The sequence below is a fragment of the Leguminivora glycinivorella genome, chromosome 11 (genome assembly GCF_023078275.1).
Source record: "Leguminivora glycinivorella isolate SPB_JAAS2020 chromosome 11, LegGlyc_1.1, whole genome shotgun sequence".
In the NCBI taxonomy this organism is placed as follows: domain Eukaryota; kingdom Metazoa; phylum Arthropoda; class Insecta; order Lepidoptera; family Tortricidae; genus Leguminivora; species Leguminivora glycinivorella.
This window is the reverse complement of record NC_062981.1, coordinates 13,262,767-13,276,865: the sequence shown is the minus strand read 5'-3', so window position 1 is coordinate 13,276,865 and position 14,099 is coordinate 13,262,767. Positions and strand designations below refer to the sequence as shown.

The 14,099-nt window shown below is 38.9% G+C and overlaps 1 protein-coding gene across 1 annotated transcript; it reads right to left on the bottom strand.

Annotated features, from left to right (window-relative positions):
* Positions 1-1,870: 1,870 nt before the first annotated feature.
* Positions 1,871-12,842, bottom strand: LOC125231469. The gene is made up of 5 exons (XM_048136947.1): positions 12,652-12,842; positions 4,523-4,703; positions 3,307-3,360; positions 2,470-2,631; positions 1,871-2,000 (listed from the first exon to the last, which is right to left on the bottom strand). Exons 1-5 carry the CDS (start codon positions 12,758-12,760, stop codon positions 1,961-1,963), a joined length of 546 nt encoding a protein of 181 aa, XP_047992904.1. The 5' UTR covers positions 12,761-12,842; the 3' UTR covers positions 1,871-1,960.
* Positions 12,843-14,099: the final 1,257 nt, after the last annotated feature.

Genomic DNA, 14,099 nt, shown 5'->3' with positions numbered 1-14,099 from the left:
ATACGAAATTAATATACGATATTAATACGAAATTAACAAATAATCAAAGAAAATCAAAAAGAGTGGGGTGCTTTATTATATTTTACTAATAATTCTGATATTGCAAACAATAACGAATAAAATAATACTTACACTTTGATTTCAAGCATTCCACCCACCAAAAAAAATAATTTTTTTTTAGTTCGATTTAATAGATAACACTAAAACGTGTTTTCTTAGTTTTTTCCCTAGGGTATTGAAGTCGACTGTAGGATATGGGTTCCTCTGTGGTGTGGGCCATGCTCTGGCAACCCGTCGCTGTATCACAATTTCCTTTTCTTTCAACTCCTTGCCTGCCAAGAGTGGCACTGAAAACCGTTTTCATGTGCTCTGCCTACCCCGTTTCGAAAATACAGGCGTGTGTTTAGGTATGTACGGTATGATCTTGCTGGACGCTAGATTTTGTTACACTGTAGGTACTAGGTAAAGATATGCTATTTAAGAACTGGTCATTGCGGGTCGGACTCACTCACCCAGGGTTCCGTACAAATTGAAATTAAGTACTTATCTTTTTTTTTAATGGACACATGGTACATGGACAGTATAGAAAATTCAAAATAAAACAGATTTTCTTTACAAAACATATATTTTCTCAAACATGGTATGAATTATTGATGTTATGTGCCTTATTATAATTGGCCGCGAAGTATGACGTTTCACTAGGTGCGTTTACGACAAGAGAATTTCATACAAACAAATCTTATAGGGCTAGGCCGGCAAAGTACTCTTTTCTACAGTCACTGATTGTGACTTAACATAACATCTAGATAATATGATGAGTTATGACGTAACATCTAGATATTTATAGCCATAAAAAAAAAAAAAACTATAAGGGGCTTTACAGACGTGGCGCCTGCAACTGGTACAGGGCCGAGGCAATATTTGATGTTTGGTGCGTTTTGATGCTTAATTTTTTTTTTTCATTTTCTATTTTTTTTTGTATTGTTGTGTACGGGGTCATTGAAAGAAGAATGTAAATTTGATTATTTTTGCGCTACGACGCACCCTTTAGGAGATACAGCCCTTCGAAATATTTATTTTCAGTAGACTTTTATTTATTTCGTACCTTGTTGTAGGCGGGAAATATGGGGTTGCCCGCCTGAGACCAATCCGTCTATAAGTCTTCGGCCGGCAACCCCTTATGTCCCGGCTTCTTTGTAGTGCCTAATGTATAATTAATTACTTACAGTAAAAAAACATTTATATGTATTGTAAGCTTAATAAACGGCCTTATCGCTCTCTCACAGTTTCAGGATACAGTGTAGACTTGAGTATCAGGTTTTGATATCAATCCGATGATACCCTAGGAATTTCCGAAGTAAATGTTTTTGACAGACGGATGGACGGGTGGAATATAAAGTGATCCTATAAGGGTTCCGTTTTGTCCTGTTGAAGTACGGAACCTTAAAAAATAAGGAACTGAATTTCACGATTGTTTATAATATTCCTAGTTAAGCATTGAAATACTGACATGTCTATCCTGAAATTAGGTCCAGAAATACAACGTATCCAGTATACATATGTATACAGAAATTTCACACAGTCTTTTTAGCTTTAGAACACAGAATTTGTTCTAATATCACAGAGCTTTTCTTGTATGTAATATAGGTACAGTCAAGTGTAAAAATATGGGTGTACAATGTAGGTACATATCTTAGTCTAAAATATGTCCCATAGCACCTTAGTTCGGTGTAATAAGAGCGTAGTAGGTATAGGTACCATATTTATGAGACGATGTTTTCGGTACATGTTTTTGCACTTGACTGTACCTAATAAATAATAATAATTGGTGGCTAAATACTGAGGAAGGATCTTATATAAATCAAGAGTAGTCATTTTTGTATACGTTTTAATTTATTTAATACATTACTTAACGCTAGTTGTACCAATCAGGTACAATGCTATTTCAATATGTCATTTCTTATGCCTCTTCTCCTATGTCTGGTACTCCTTTTAAGCCCCTGTAACAAACACATGTTGTTTAAATTTTGTTTCCGTACGTGAATACAACTCTACTTATGGCTATAAACCTACTGCAGCTGCTGTCGATTTTGGAACATGTTGGTGAATCCGACAATCTCAAAGTAAACAAGTAATCTCGATCAAAAATGTACCTACCTACTTACATCAATTAAATACCTTACTCGTAGGCCGTAGGTATGCTATTCGTTTTGATTAACATACCTTTGTAAGGCTCATTCTATTTTATATTTTTAGGACAAGTGAAATAACGACCCAGTGTCCTCAAAATAAGACATTTATTTAAAACTTTCAAGCTCCCATGCAAGGTCTGATTCCGGCGGAAAAGTCTGCCGGTTGCCGTAACTATTTAATTTTGTCCTAAAAACAGGCCACCGGATCCTTTGAGGGTAAAAGAAGCCCTGTAAGTAAAGATCGTTGAACCGATCGGCTTGGTAAAGGTGTTCGTACTTGGTGCACTCCTCGGGCATGACGCACTTGTGCGTGCGGTCGTCGCGCACGTACGGCGGCACGCACACGCAGCCCGGCTCGCAGAACGGGTAGCACGGCCGCAGCCGGTCGCGCGGGTTGTCGCACGACACGGCCGCGCAGCCGGAGAAGCATGGCTCGTACCTGCCAACGGACACTTGCTATACGTAATGGTACCTAAAGGTATTACCAGTGTACATATGTAGTGCGAAAAGATTTGCCTTCGTATTGTTACGGAAACGTACGAACGTGTCATGCTATTTCAGTCAGTCTCAGAACAAGATGTACTGACATTGACTGAACTAGCATGACAAATACGAACGTTCCCGGAAAAATACAAAGGAAACCTTTTGCACTACATCTGTAGCAATTATAACAAATGCGACTATTTAAAAGTCGGCTCCGTCTGACTTCGTTTTGCAGTTCACCTTTCATAGGATTTCCAATGAGACTTGGGCTATGCAGAAAGTTGCAACTGTTTTTTTTTTTAATACTACGTCGGTGGCAAACAAGCATACGGTCCGCCTGATGGAAAGTGGTCACCGACACCTATGGACGCCTGCAACTCAAGGAGTGTCACGTGCGCGTTGCCAACCCATTAGAAACTTGTACACTCCTTTTTGCTGTGGTACACACTACTACTAAGCTAAGCTGTTTGTGGATATAAGATTTAATTGAAACATTTTATTTAGTAACTCACTGCAAAGTGTGATATAAAGTGATGCGACAATCCTACGTCTGATGAAATGCTTAACCAAACTTAGTTTTTCAAACTTCAGCATAAAGTAGGTACAAAGTGTAGCGTTATACTAAATTTACCTCTCACGCGGTCTATCACAATTCATTGTTGGTGGCGTTTTCTGCTCTTTCTCTCTGAAAAAGAAACACAAGTTGTAACGTAGGTAAATGCCCAACGTAGGTACATATTTTTGTTAGGTATGTACTAAATAAGTTAGTTAATTGGATTTTAAATATTAAATTTTGCTAAAGTTAATTTTAATACCAACTTATTAAGTAAGGTTCATTGAACCCAAACAAGTTGCTGTTATGTGCCCCAAGTAATATTGGCGCTATTGTTCAGTATCGCCATTCCATAGCGCTGACTAGACACCGACGCTCAAAACTTTTAGTAGGTACCTATGCGGTGGCCCTTATATCGCTGGGCTTTTCCCACCGGCGTCGTTGATGCATTGCCCTTGATCACTGCCCGGGGGGCCGATTTTTGAATCTCGGCCATTCGATTTCGTGAAATTCGTTCAATAATATCTCCACTACTAGCGATTCAAATTCTACTAACAGAATCGAAAACGAGTGGTCATTACCACTAGTTTTAAAATTACTAGCCGTCCTTTTTAAAAAATAGCATTATGTCGTTTTCCACAGACTTTCGAACGGCGAATTCGTGCGTTCGAAATTCAAAAATCGATCCCCTGATCGACAGAATTTTGCCATGTTCCGTGGGTTATCCTCCAGCTCCTCGTAGCAACAATTATAGCTGAAACTTGCTTATCTAGAACAGACGTTGTGTGGAGACGTGGGCCATTTTTTTCAAAGTTGTCCACCCCACTTTTTTTGTAACATGGGTATTTTTATTTAAAAATATTTTAAGCGGGTTACTCATGTAAACGCGGGGTCGCTACTCTTGAGAAAGGTTCTCGAAATTGAACCGAAACATGTCGAACGCTATATCGACTTAATACGTGAGTAACCCGCTTAAAATATTTTTAAATATGTATGAGTCTCACGGGAGTTTTATAGTTAAAATGGGTATTTTTTACGCGATTCCTAGTCAGAATCGAGAAGTCTTCGATTCTGATAGGAGAAAAAAATGTCCCAAGATTTCCATACATTTTTTAGACCTTTCATTCTGTTACCGCCATACAAAATGTATGAAAAAATGGTAACGGAATGAGAAAAAACCTTGGGACACTTTATTAGGATTAAAAGACCTCGCGATTCTGGGTGGAAACCACATAAAAATTTCCAAATCCAAAAAAAGTGGGATGGACAACTTTGAAAAAAATGGCCCACCTACTCGTATATCTCGACACTCTTCCCGCCGGTGTCGTAGCGGCGTTGCCCCCGGATCACGTTGTCGATGTCGCTGCCCTGGTCCAGCGCCTTCTTCCTCCAGTTCCGCCGGTCGTCGGTGAACGCGTGCTTGCCCTCCAGCTCCTCGTAGTCGTAGCTGTTGGTCGCCTGGGCCACGATGTCATCTGGTAAGTTCATTCATAATATTTATCTGATAAATTATGTCCTTTAATCTCATAAAAAAACAGGGTGGAGTTGTTGCTTCATATAATATGTCAAGGTTGGACACGTTAGCATGTTCACAGTGTTGCTGGGGTATTTTTATACGAATTTTCGTCAAACATCTTATTTTAAATCTGCGGGCGCCCTTAGGCCGTTTTCACATTATCCGATCCGATATCGGATGTCGGACCGACATCCTACATCCGATAAACGCTTCCAATAGTGTCGGATGTCGGTCCGATAAAACGCATTGTTCCAAATCAATGAAGTATGATTTTGTATCAAAAAATATTTAAAAAATGGTTTATATTTAATAATTATAAGCACTATATCCTAAATATTATATTGTAAAATTAAGATAACGAGCATAAAAAATACTCAAGAGCGTCAGGCAAAAAAAATAATTTTACATTCAACTATATCTACTAAAAGATGAAACAACTAGTATCCGCAATTCGGACCGATGCATTACAACCTTTTTTTTTCAATGGGAATTTTCAACTAATTTGAATTTCGATCATTAGCAGCTGTTTAATAGACGCCATTTTTGTCACGCACACTACTACAAACTTATATATACATTATATACGCACACTAACAAATATTATCGGCCGACAACTGGCGGGGGGTCCGGCATGCCAAAAAATGTCGGAAGCGTCCTGCCGATATCGGCAGTTCGATGGTGCCTCGGACAAAAACTGTTGTAGGAGAGTGCCATCGGCATTAAATCCGAAATTTTTGCGTTTTATCACAGAATATATAATAGTACAAGTTTTATATCGATTTTTAGTAATAATGATCTATTAATAGACCAGGAAAAATAGCTTGATCTGGACATAATTCGATAACCGTAATTTTCTTTTTCTGTCGTATAAAGTATCATTAGTGATAGTTAAAATACAAATTATTAATCAAATTAGGGTTCTGATTCAATTTAAAAAAAAATAAAAACGAACTCTGAATATTTTTTGATTTTATAACTAAAGTATTAAATGTAATCCGGAAAAAGTGCTTGTATTATCTTGTGACACCTGCATTTCATATAAAAACATCTAATTTTTATAAATAATTCATACAGAACTATCATTTATAAAGAAGGTTTAGTAAGTTACACATTTTCAGGCGTATTTCACTAGAAAATATTGTTAACCGTAATCCTGCAATTTATTATGAATATAATATTACGTGTGTTGATAAATTATTAAAACTTATACCAATACTTTTGGCGCTTGTTCAAAATCTTAAATATTGATAATTTTAGGAAAGGAAAAATACCTAACTAAATTGAAAGATGGTAAATTTTGCCGTTAATATATTCTTAGTACTATACGAAATCAATTAAACAACAAATATGTAAGATTCATTACTTAATTGATATTTTTCTTACTTGCGCTTTAATATGAACGTTATTACCTGCAGAATAAGGTCGTGCACAGAGTAGGTATAGCTAGTATAGTAGTAGCGGGAACGGGCGGCGAGTCGTCAACACGTGTTTCGCTCGACGATATCAAGGGCGCCGCGTTTTCAAAACGCTTCGATAACAAATATTTCACCGTCCAGTATAAGAGAGCTCCCTTATTACAAGTGACAAAAGTCATACAAATCAATTAGTCCGATAGGTCACGTTAAACTGGTCAAGTCGTTAGCTCAATAATAGTACCTATCGAGCTTGACGAGATGCTTGGATCACAACAACGTTATATGTATGTATGAAAGCTTGCGGCGCTTAAGACTGTATTCTTTCGAGTCGTGTGTAACGTATTTTGGCGAGGCAAATTTGAAGCACAGTGCGTGTCTGTCTCACTCACTCTTACGGTAAACCTAATGAACTGTTTCACTTTCAGAGGATTTTTGAAGTAATTTGGGTAATGTGACATTGTCGCGGTGAGGTCTTTCCGGTACAAATTTATCGGTGGATCTTTTCGGATTTGTGGACGATGAGCCGATGCGATGTCGCTTCATTTTGAAGTGTCGACTCTCGCGAGGGAGTTCTTAGAGGACCGCGAGGAGCGCGTGTGACTGTTGAGTTTTTGAATGATTTGAAGTTTGTGAATGATTTTATTTTGTGTGTATTTGTGTGGGCATGAGGTGTTTGTGTTGCGAGAGTCAAATCAATAATATGAGTGGTACAAATTTTATTAGGGGGCCTCATGTGTGAGAAACTCAACACTCGAATGCTGCGTAACAATGCGAGCCGAAATCGCCTAATCGGAAGTGTCCGACTTGGTATCGACTAATCTATACACGTTGTAACATGAGAAACCAGAAATCAAAACCTGGTTTCTGGTATCTGGTACCCGGTAACCGGTAACCGGTAACCGGTAACCGGTATCCGGTATCCGGTATCCTGTATCCTGTATCCGGTAACCGGTATCCGGTATCCGGTAACCGGTATCCGGTAACCGGTATCCGGTAACCGGTAACCGGTATCCGGTAACCGTTAACCGGTAACCGGTGACAGGTCTCCGGTATTCGGTGACCGGTAACCGGTAACCAGTAACCAATGACCGTTAACCGGTATCCGGTAAACGGTGACCGGTAACCGGTAGACGGTAACCGGTATCCGGTAAACGGTAGACAGTAACCGGTAACCAGTATCCGATATACGGTATCCGATATCCGGTTTCCCGTGTTCGGTTTCCCGTTTCTGGTTTGGTTTTGGTTTTGGTTTTAGTTTTAGTTCTGTTAGTTTAAACAAAAACAAAACTGAAAACGAAAACGGAAACCGAAACGGGAATGGAAACGAAAACCGAAATCGAAACCGAAACCGACACCGAAACCTACACCAAAACCGACACCGAAACCAAGACCAAAACCGAAACCGAAAAAAAGATTTAAGTTCCTAGAAGTAAAGAGTGACAGAGATAGCACTATAATCATTTAAGTTCCTGGTAGTAAAGAGTGACAGAGATAGCACTCATGTTAGTCAAACTCGTGGTATGTGCACTTCCCGCACACAGTAAAGAGTGACAGAGATAGCACTATAATCATTTAAGTTCCTGGTAGTAAAGAGTGACAGAGATAGCACTATAATAATAAAATTTATGTTCCTGGTAGTAAAGAGTGACAGAGATAGCACTATCATAATTAAAGTTCCTGGTAGTAAAGAGTGATAGAGATAGCACTCATGTTAGTCAAACTCGTGGTATGTGCACTTCCCGCACACAGTAAAGAGTGACAGAGATAGCACTATAATAATTTAAGGTCCTGGTAGTAAAGAGTGACAGAGATAGCACTATAACAATTTAAGTTCCTGATAGTAAAGAGTGACAGAGATAGCACTATAATAATTTAAGTTCCTGGTAGTAAAGAGTGACAGAGATAGCATTTTTGTTATTTAAATTTCTGTTAGTAAAGAGTGACAGAGATAGCACTATTGTTATTTAAATTTCTGTTAGTAAAGAGGTTAGTGGTTTATGGACTACTATTTGGACCCCCCAATGTCACGCTTTTTTAATCCTTTAACATGGATTGTAATATATGAATGACGCCTAAAGATTGAGAGAGACAGCAATATTGTTCTTCAAATTCGTGGTAGTGAGAACAGGGTGCGTAGCCGTAGCCGAATGGCACAAACGCTCACGAAACGAAACGTTATCTATCTCTATCGCTCTTGCGTATTGGCGCAACAGAGCCAGACTGCGTTTCGTTTTCGTTTCGCGTCGGAGAAATGGCATTCGGCTACGGGGCCTGAACAGAGACAGCACTATGTATCGCGCGGCCGCCGACTACGCAAGTCACCGCGTAATTATAATAACCGTTCGGCTCCTTTTTAGATCGTGTACAGTCAACAACACAGCTGGCAAGACAAAGTGCCAAAAATATGTATAGAGTATTTTATTTCCTGTACAAGTGTTGGTACTTGGTACATTAAGGTGTGTGTATACATATATTTGGCACTTCATCTGTATTTACAGCTGAGTTGCTGACTGTACCAATAACGATCAACTATGAACTTTTGTGGTTTGTTTTAAATAGTTCTATGCAGATATAGATTAGAATACCTATTCTATCGGTACTTTTTGTATAGGTTATTATAATAACTGGACAAAATAATTATAATCAGTGCCGGCGCACTCCGCGATCACGATTCTTTCGCCGAGCTACAAGGCCTTGATATGTAGGATGTATTATTTTATCAGCAACAAAAATATGTGATGATATTGAATTAAGGCAAAACAAGACATATAAACGCTCTCCATTATTTCCTCCCTGGTTTATGAAGCTAGAACAATGATTTTTAACACATACGAAATTCGTACACTGAAATAAAGTGATGATACTATAAATATACTCGACATTCAAAGTCGATAATCTAGTGACGTGAGAAGTTATTGATATAATAGAATTTTGCACAAAATAGGCTCACCCTTTGATGTTGAAAATGCCGCCACTCTATAAAACAAACAGACCGCACACGAGCAGCCGACATTAAATTCTATTGCACGGCGGGAAGGTCGAAAGCCGCGCCCGCACCTGGGCGTAGGTAGCGAGATCGGGTGCACGTGCGCTTACCTTTGAAATCGCCGACACGCAGGTGTCGCCGTTCGCCCTCTCTTTTCATTTATGTTTCTGTTTCAATCGGTTAGCCGTTTGCCGGCCGGCAATAAAGGTTGTTTTTTAACCGACTTCAAAAAAAGTAGGAGGTTCTCAATTCGACTGAATGTTTTTTAGGGTTCCGTAGTCAACTAGGAATCCTTATAGTTTCCCCCTGTCTGTCTGTCTGTCCGTCCGTCCGCGGATAATCTCAGTAACCGTAAGCACTAGAAAGCTGAAATTTGGTACCAATGTATCAATCACGCCAACAAAGTGCAATAATAAAAAATGGAAAAAAATGTTTTATTAGGGTACCCCCCCTACATGTAAAGTGGGGGCTGATTTTTTTTTTCATTCCAACCCCAACGTATGATATATTGTTGGATAGGTATTTAAAAATGAATAAGGGTTTACTTTTACTAAGATCGTTTTTAGGGTTCCGTAGTCAACTAGGAACCCTTATAGTTTCGCCATGTCTGTCTGTCCGTCCGTCCGTCCGTCCGTCCGTCCGTCCGTCCGTCCGTCCGTCCGCGGATAATCTCAGTAACCGTTAGCACTAGAAAGCTGAAATTTGGTACCAATATGTATATCAATCACGCCAACAAAGTGCAAAAATAAAAAATGGAAAAAAATGTTTTATTAGGGTACCCCCCCTACATGTAAAGTGGGGGCTGATATTTTTTTTCATTCTAACCCCAGCATGTGATATATTGTTGGATAGGTATTTAAAAATGAATAAGGGTTTACTAAGATCGTTTTTTGATAATATTCATATTTTCGGAAATAATCGCTCCTAAAGAAAAAAAAAAGTGCGTCCCCCCCCTCTAACTTTTGAACCATATGTTTAAAAAATATGAAAAAAATCACAAAAGTAGAACTTTATAAAGACTTTCTAGGAAAATTGTTTTGAACTTGATAGGTTCAGTAGTTTTTGAGAAAAATACTGAAAACTACGGAACCCTACACTGAGCGTGGCCCGACACGCTCTTGGCCGGTTTTTGATCATATTAATATTTTCGGAAATAATCGCTCCTAAAGGAAAAAAAGTGCGTCCCCCCCCCCCCTCTATATTTTGAACCTTATGTTTAAAAAAATATGAAAAAAGATCAAAAAAGTAGAACTTTATAAAGATTTCTAGGAAAATTGTTTTGAGAAAAATACGGAAAACTACGGAACCCTACACTGAGCGTGGACCGACACGCTCTTGGCCGGTTTTTTTGTATGTATGTTACTCGATATCTCCGAGAATCGTGGACCGATTTTCAAATTTTTTTTTTTAATCGAACGGGTATAACCCCGAGATGGTCCTATTGGCACCAAGTCGGGGTCTGATGATGGGATCTTGGAGAAATCGAGGGAACTCTTCAAATGTTATAGGCACATGTAATGTTTTTAGTGTATTTTTAATAGGTACACCAATATTTACGATTGATGGTAAAAATTTTAATGTCGCTGAGCTGATGATGGAAGGTCAACTCCTCAATGGTTAGGAGTTAAAGGATAATTCTTTCACTACTGTACGTATATAATATCAATAGGAACCACTAAAATCAATAAATAAATAAATGTTTCTTTAATATAAAACCGCCTTCAAAAATAAGCGCGTTACAAAACACGGAGAAACTAAAACGCAAAAAATAATAAACCTTTGAATTCAGATTTCTTATCGTATTGCAATAATCTAAACATCCAAATTATAAACAAATCAATTATTTTTGGAGTCGGGGCCAGCCTGGGTATGGTTGGGTGGGGCAAACAGGCATGAGGGATAAGAAATCTGAATTCAAAGGTTTATTATTTGCATTTTTATTTGACATTTTATAAACTGTACGAAAAAGATCCGGATATTCATGCAACTTTTCCATGGTTTCGAAATATCTGTAATGTTCGGATAATTTTCGCATAGGGTGAACCCAATATCTCCTGTGCCTCTGCATATTGAGAATTTCCAGCAAGGCAAACGCATCTTCATCATCGGACGAGGAAGACGTTTCCGCAACGAAATCAGCCTGTATAATGACGCATCGAGCCGTGTTTTCACCTCTTGTGTGTAATTTAGATTGCGTCCGCGCCCCGTCCGCGCCTCGTCCTCGCCACGCCCGCGCCACGCCACGTCCGTTGTGTTTATTTTAGACGTAAGACGCGCCCCCAGGCGGCGCGGCGCGCGCCACGCCGCCTGGGGCGCGTCTTACGTCCTTCCTATACAAAATGTACTGAGGAGACGATTTTTGAATTACACTCAGGTGGCGTGGCGCGGACGTCCGTTGCGCGCCCCGAGACACGCGACGCTCTGGTGTGGCCGGTACCTTACGTCCCTAACCTATTAACCGATCCGCCGCGGTGACGCGGCCGGTGCGCGGCGCGCTCTCCCAGGCCCGCGCCCCGCGCGCTCCCCCGCCCCCCGCGCGCTCCCCCCGCCCCGCGACAGCCGCTCTACGACAACTTTGCACCCTTTTAAATTACTGACATTTACAGTTTCTTAAGCGCGACCTTCACAGTATTAATTTTGATAAAATCATGATTATAGTACACAAAAACCTGGTCTTAAGCAAAAAAATCTCAGTTACAATTTATACCTACTGAGAAATTCATGTTTATTTAAGCGTTAAAAATATATGTTTAAGATCGGTGTTAAATGTCTATATATACTTAATACAATGCAAATTGATATATATATCATGGTCACCATTTTTACCTACCTAGATATTCACATTAAATGAAAACGGTAAAAAAAAGTACACAATCAGATTTATTTTCTGTGTAATATCGCTAATAACTGATCGCATCTGAGTGCACCACAAAGTTAATCTAACAAAGTTTTCGGTTAACTATTTTGCTGTTAGCGAAAAGTGGGATAATGTACTTTATCTCATGATTTTTATAAGATATGAATACGATCGTCTTTTTTTTTATCTATGTACATAATTACTATTTGATGCTTAATAATAATACCCAAAAAAATATCAAAAAGGACGAGTTATTGAATTATGTCCAGGGTACCTTACTTTTACTCCACTAGGATAAAAAACATACAATCCTAGATTAAAAATTTTTAATTGTCCAACTACTAGTCTAGGTACTAGTAGCGTTCAACGACACAGGTGGTCATTAAATTCCTACAGTAATAACTCATCCGCTATTGATACTTGTAATCAATTAATGATATAAAATTCCGCTTCAAGAAAATCAACATGTATAAGGTTTGATTGTTAGGCGATGATATATAAGTAGAAGGTACTTAATTGAGTTGCTGCCATGCCAAAACATTTATTTTATTAATCAAAAACCCCAGGAAAATAACTCAAGTTTACGACAAGCTCATATTACCTGCATCCAACTTTTACTACCGCAAATTAAAATAAAAACAACACTCACATAAAATAAAGGCTAATAACAAGAAGCAACGCATGTCCGATAGTTTAGTTTTAGTAGGCATTAACTCGTGTAGAATGTGTCTGAGCGGCCACCGTTTGTTCAGCACCATACTACTTTACTCTAATTCGCTGAATGCTCTGAGGTTTGTTTAGAAAAAGATATGCCCGATTTTTTCACAGTGGTTTCAGTTCGAGCACAAATAACGGATGTGATGTTTGTTCGTTTTCTTGAAATGAAAAACGAAAACATGAGCGCACATGCAGGTATCATCTGATAACGTGTTATCGGCACTACAAATTTTGCTTTGACTGAACTCTAATCAATGCTCTGAACGGAATAATGAATATCGGGTTTATTCTCCTTTACCTAGGTACTTATTTCTATTTCTACTAATTCTTACTGATGTTGTAAATACGATAGTAACTTTGTTTGTTTATTACTTATTTATGCTTTCCTGAGCCAACAATATAATATTTTTCAGAGGCAGGAATTTGCTATACATATTTGGCGCATTATAGTCGTAGGTATCAATTTTGAGGATAGGTACAGTCAGCTGCAGAGAAAAGTTGACCCCCCTGCTTACAAATTTGTATACGTAGTGTGTTTGTATACGTTGTCGTAATTAAAATACTTACCTGTATAGTGTAGTTTGGTACGCACTAGAGACAACGTCTAAATACTGTAGTGTAAGTGTAACACCTCACTCACACTGCTTCACCTTACTCTATATGTATAAGAAACCATTGCGTAACATAAGGCAGAGTAAACCTATATTATTGGGTTGGCACAAAAGTAATGAGACACTTGGTTTACGTTTTATATTTTTTATTATTATTACAATACAAAAAGCTTAGTCGATGATGTAATCACCATTAGCATCTATGACTTCTTGCCAACGATTCGGCAAAGTTTAGATGCCTTTCGCCCAGAACTCTGATGGCTGTGCCTCGAAAAAGTTGTTCAACTCCACCTGTACATCATGGAAATCATTGAATTGTTTACCCCGCAAATGCCGTTTCAAGGCTCTAAACAAATGAAAGTCTGATGGTGCGAGGTCTGGAGAATAAGGTGGGGGGTATCGTCTCCCAGCCCAAGTTCTGCAGCTGTTGGCGAACGGTAGATGCGACATGAGGTCGAGCGTTATCATGTAGTAAAATTACAGTGGCTCGTCTTCGTCGTTTTTTCTTGATAGCAGAAGATAGTTCGGTGAGCTGTGTTGAATATTTGTTAGCGTTAACAGTTTCATTGTGTAATAGTTCATGAAACAGCATGCCTTGCGAGTCCCAGAAACAACAAAGCAAACTTTTAAGCGGTTCTTTTGACTCAGCTTCGGTTGAGTTGGTGGCGTTTCTTCTCGAGGCAGCCAAAAAGCACGACGTGTATCTTTCTCATAATAAATCCATGATTCATCTCCCGTAACCAGATCAGTCAAAAACTCTTTACGTCGG

Excerpts from the sequence above, each read along its gene's own strand:
- LOC125231469 (XM_048136947.1), bottom strand. The coding sequence starts at position 12,760 with ATGGTGCTGAACAAACGGTGGCCGCTCAGACACATTCTACACGAGTTA. Across the intron at positions 4,704-12,651 it reads GTTATTAGCCTTTATTTTAT|ATGACATCGTGGCCCAGGCG; the intron begins GTGAGTGTTGTT and ends TGAACTTACCAG. Across the intron at positions 2,001-2,469 it reads ATGCCCGAGGAGTGCACCAA|GGGCTTAAAAGGAGTACCAG; the intron begins GTACGAACACCT and ends TGTTTGTTACAG.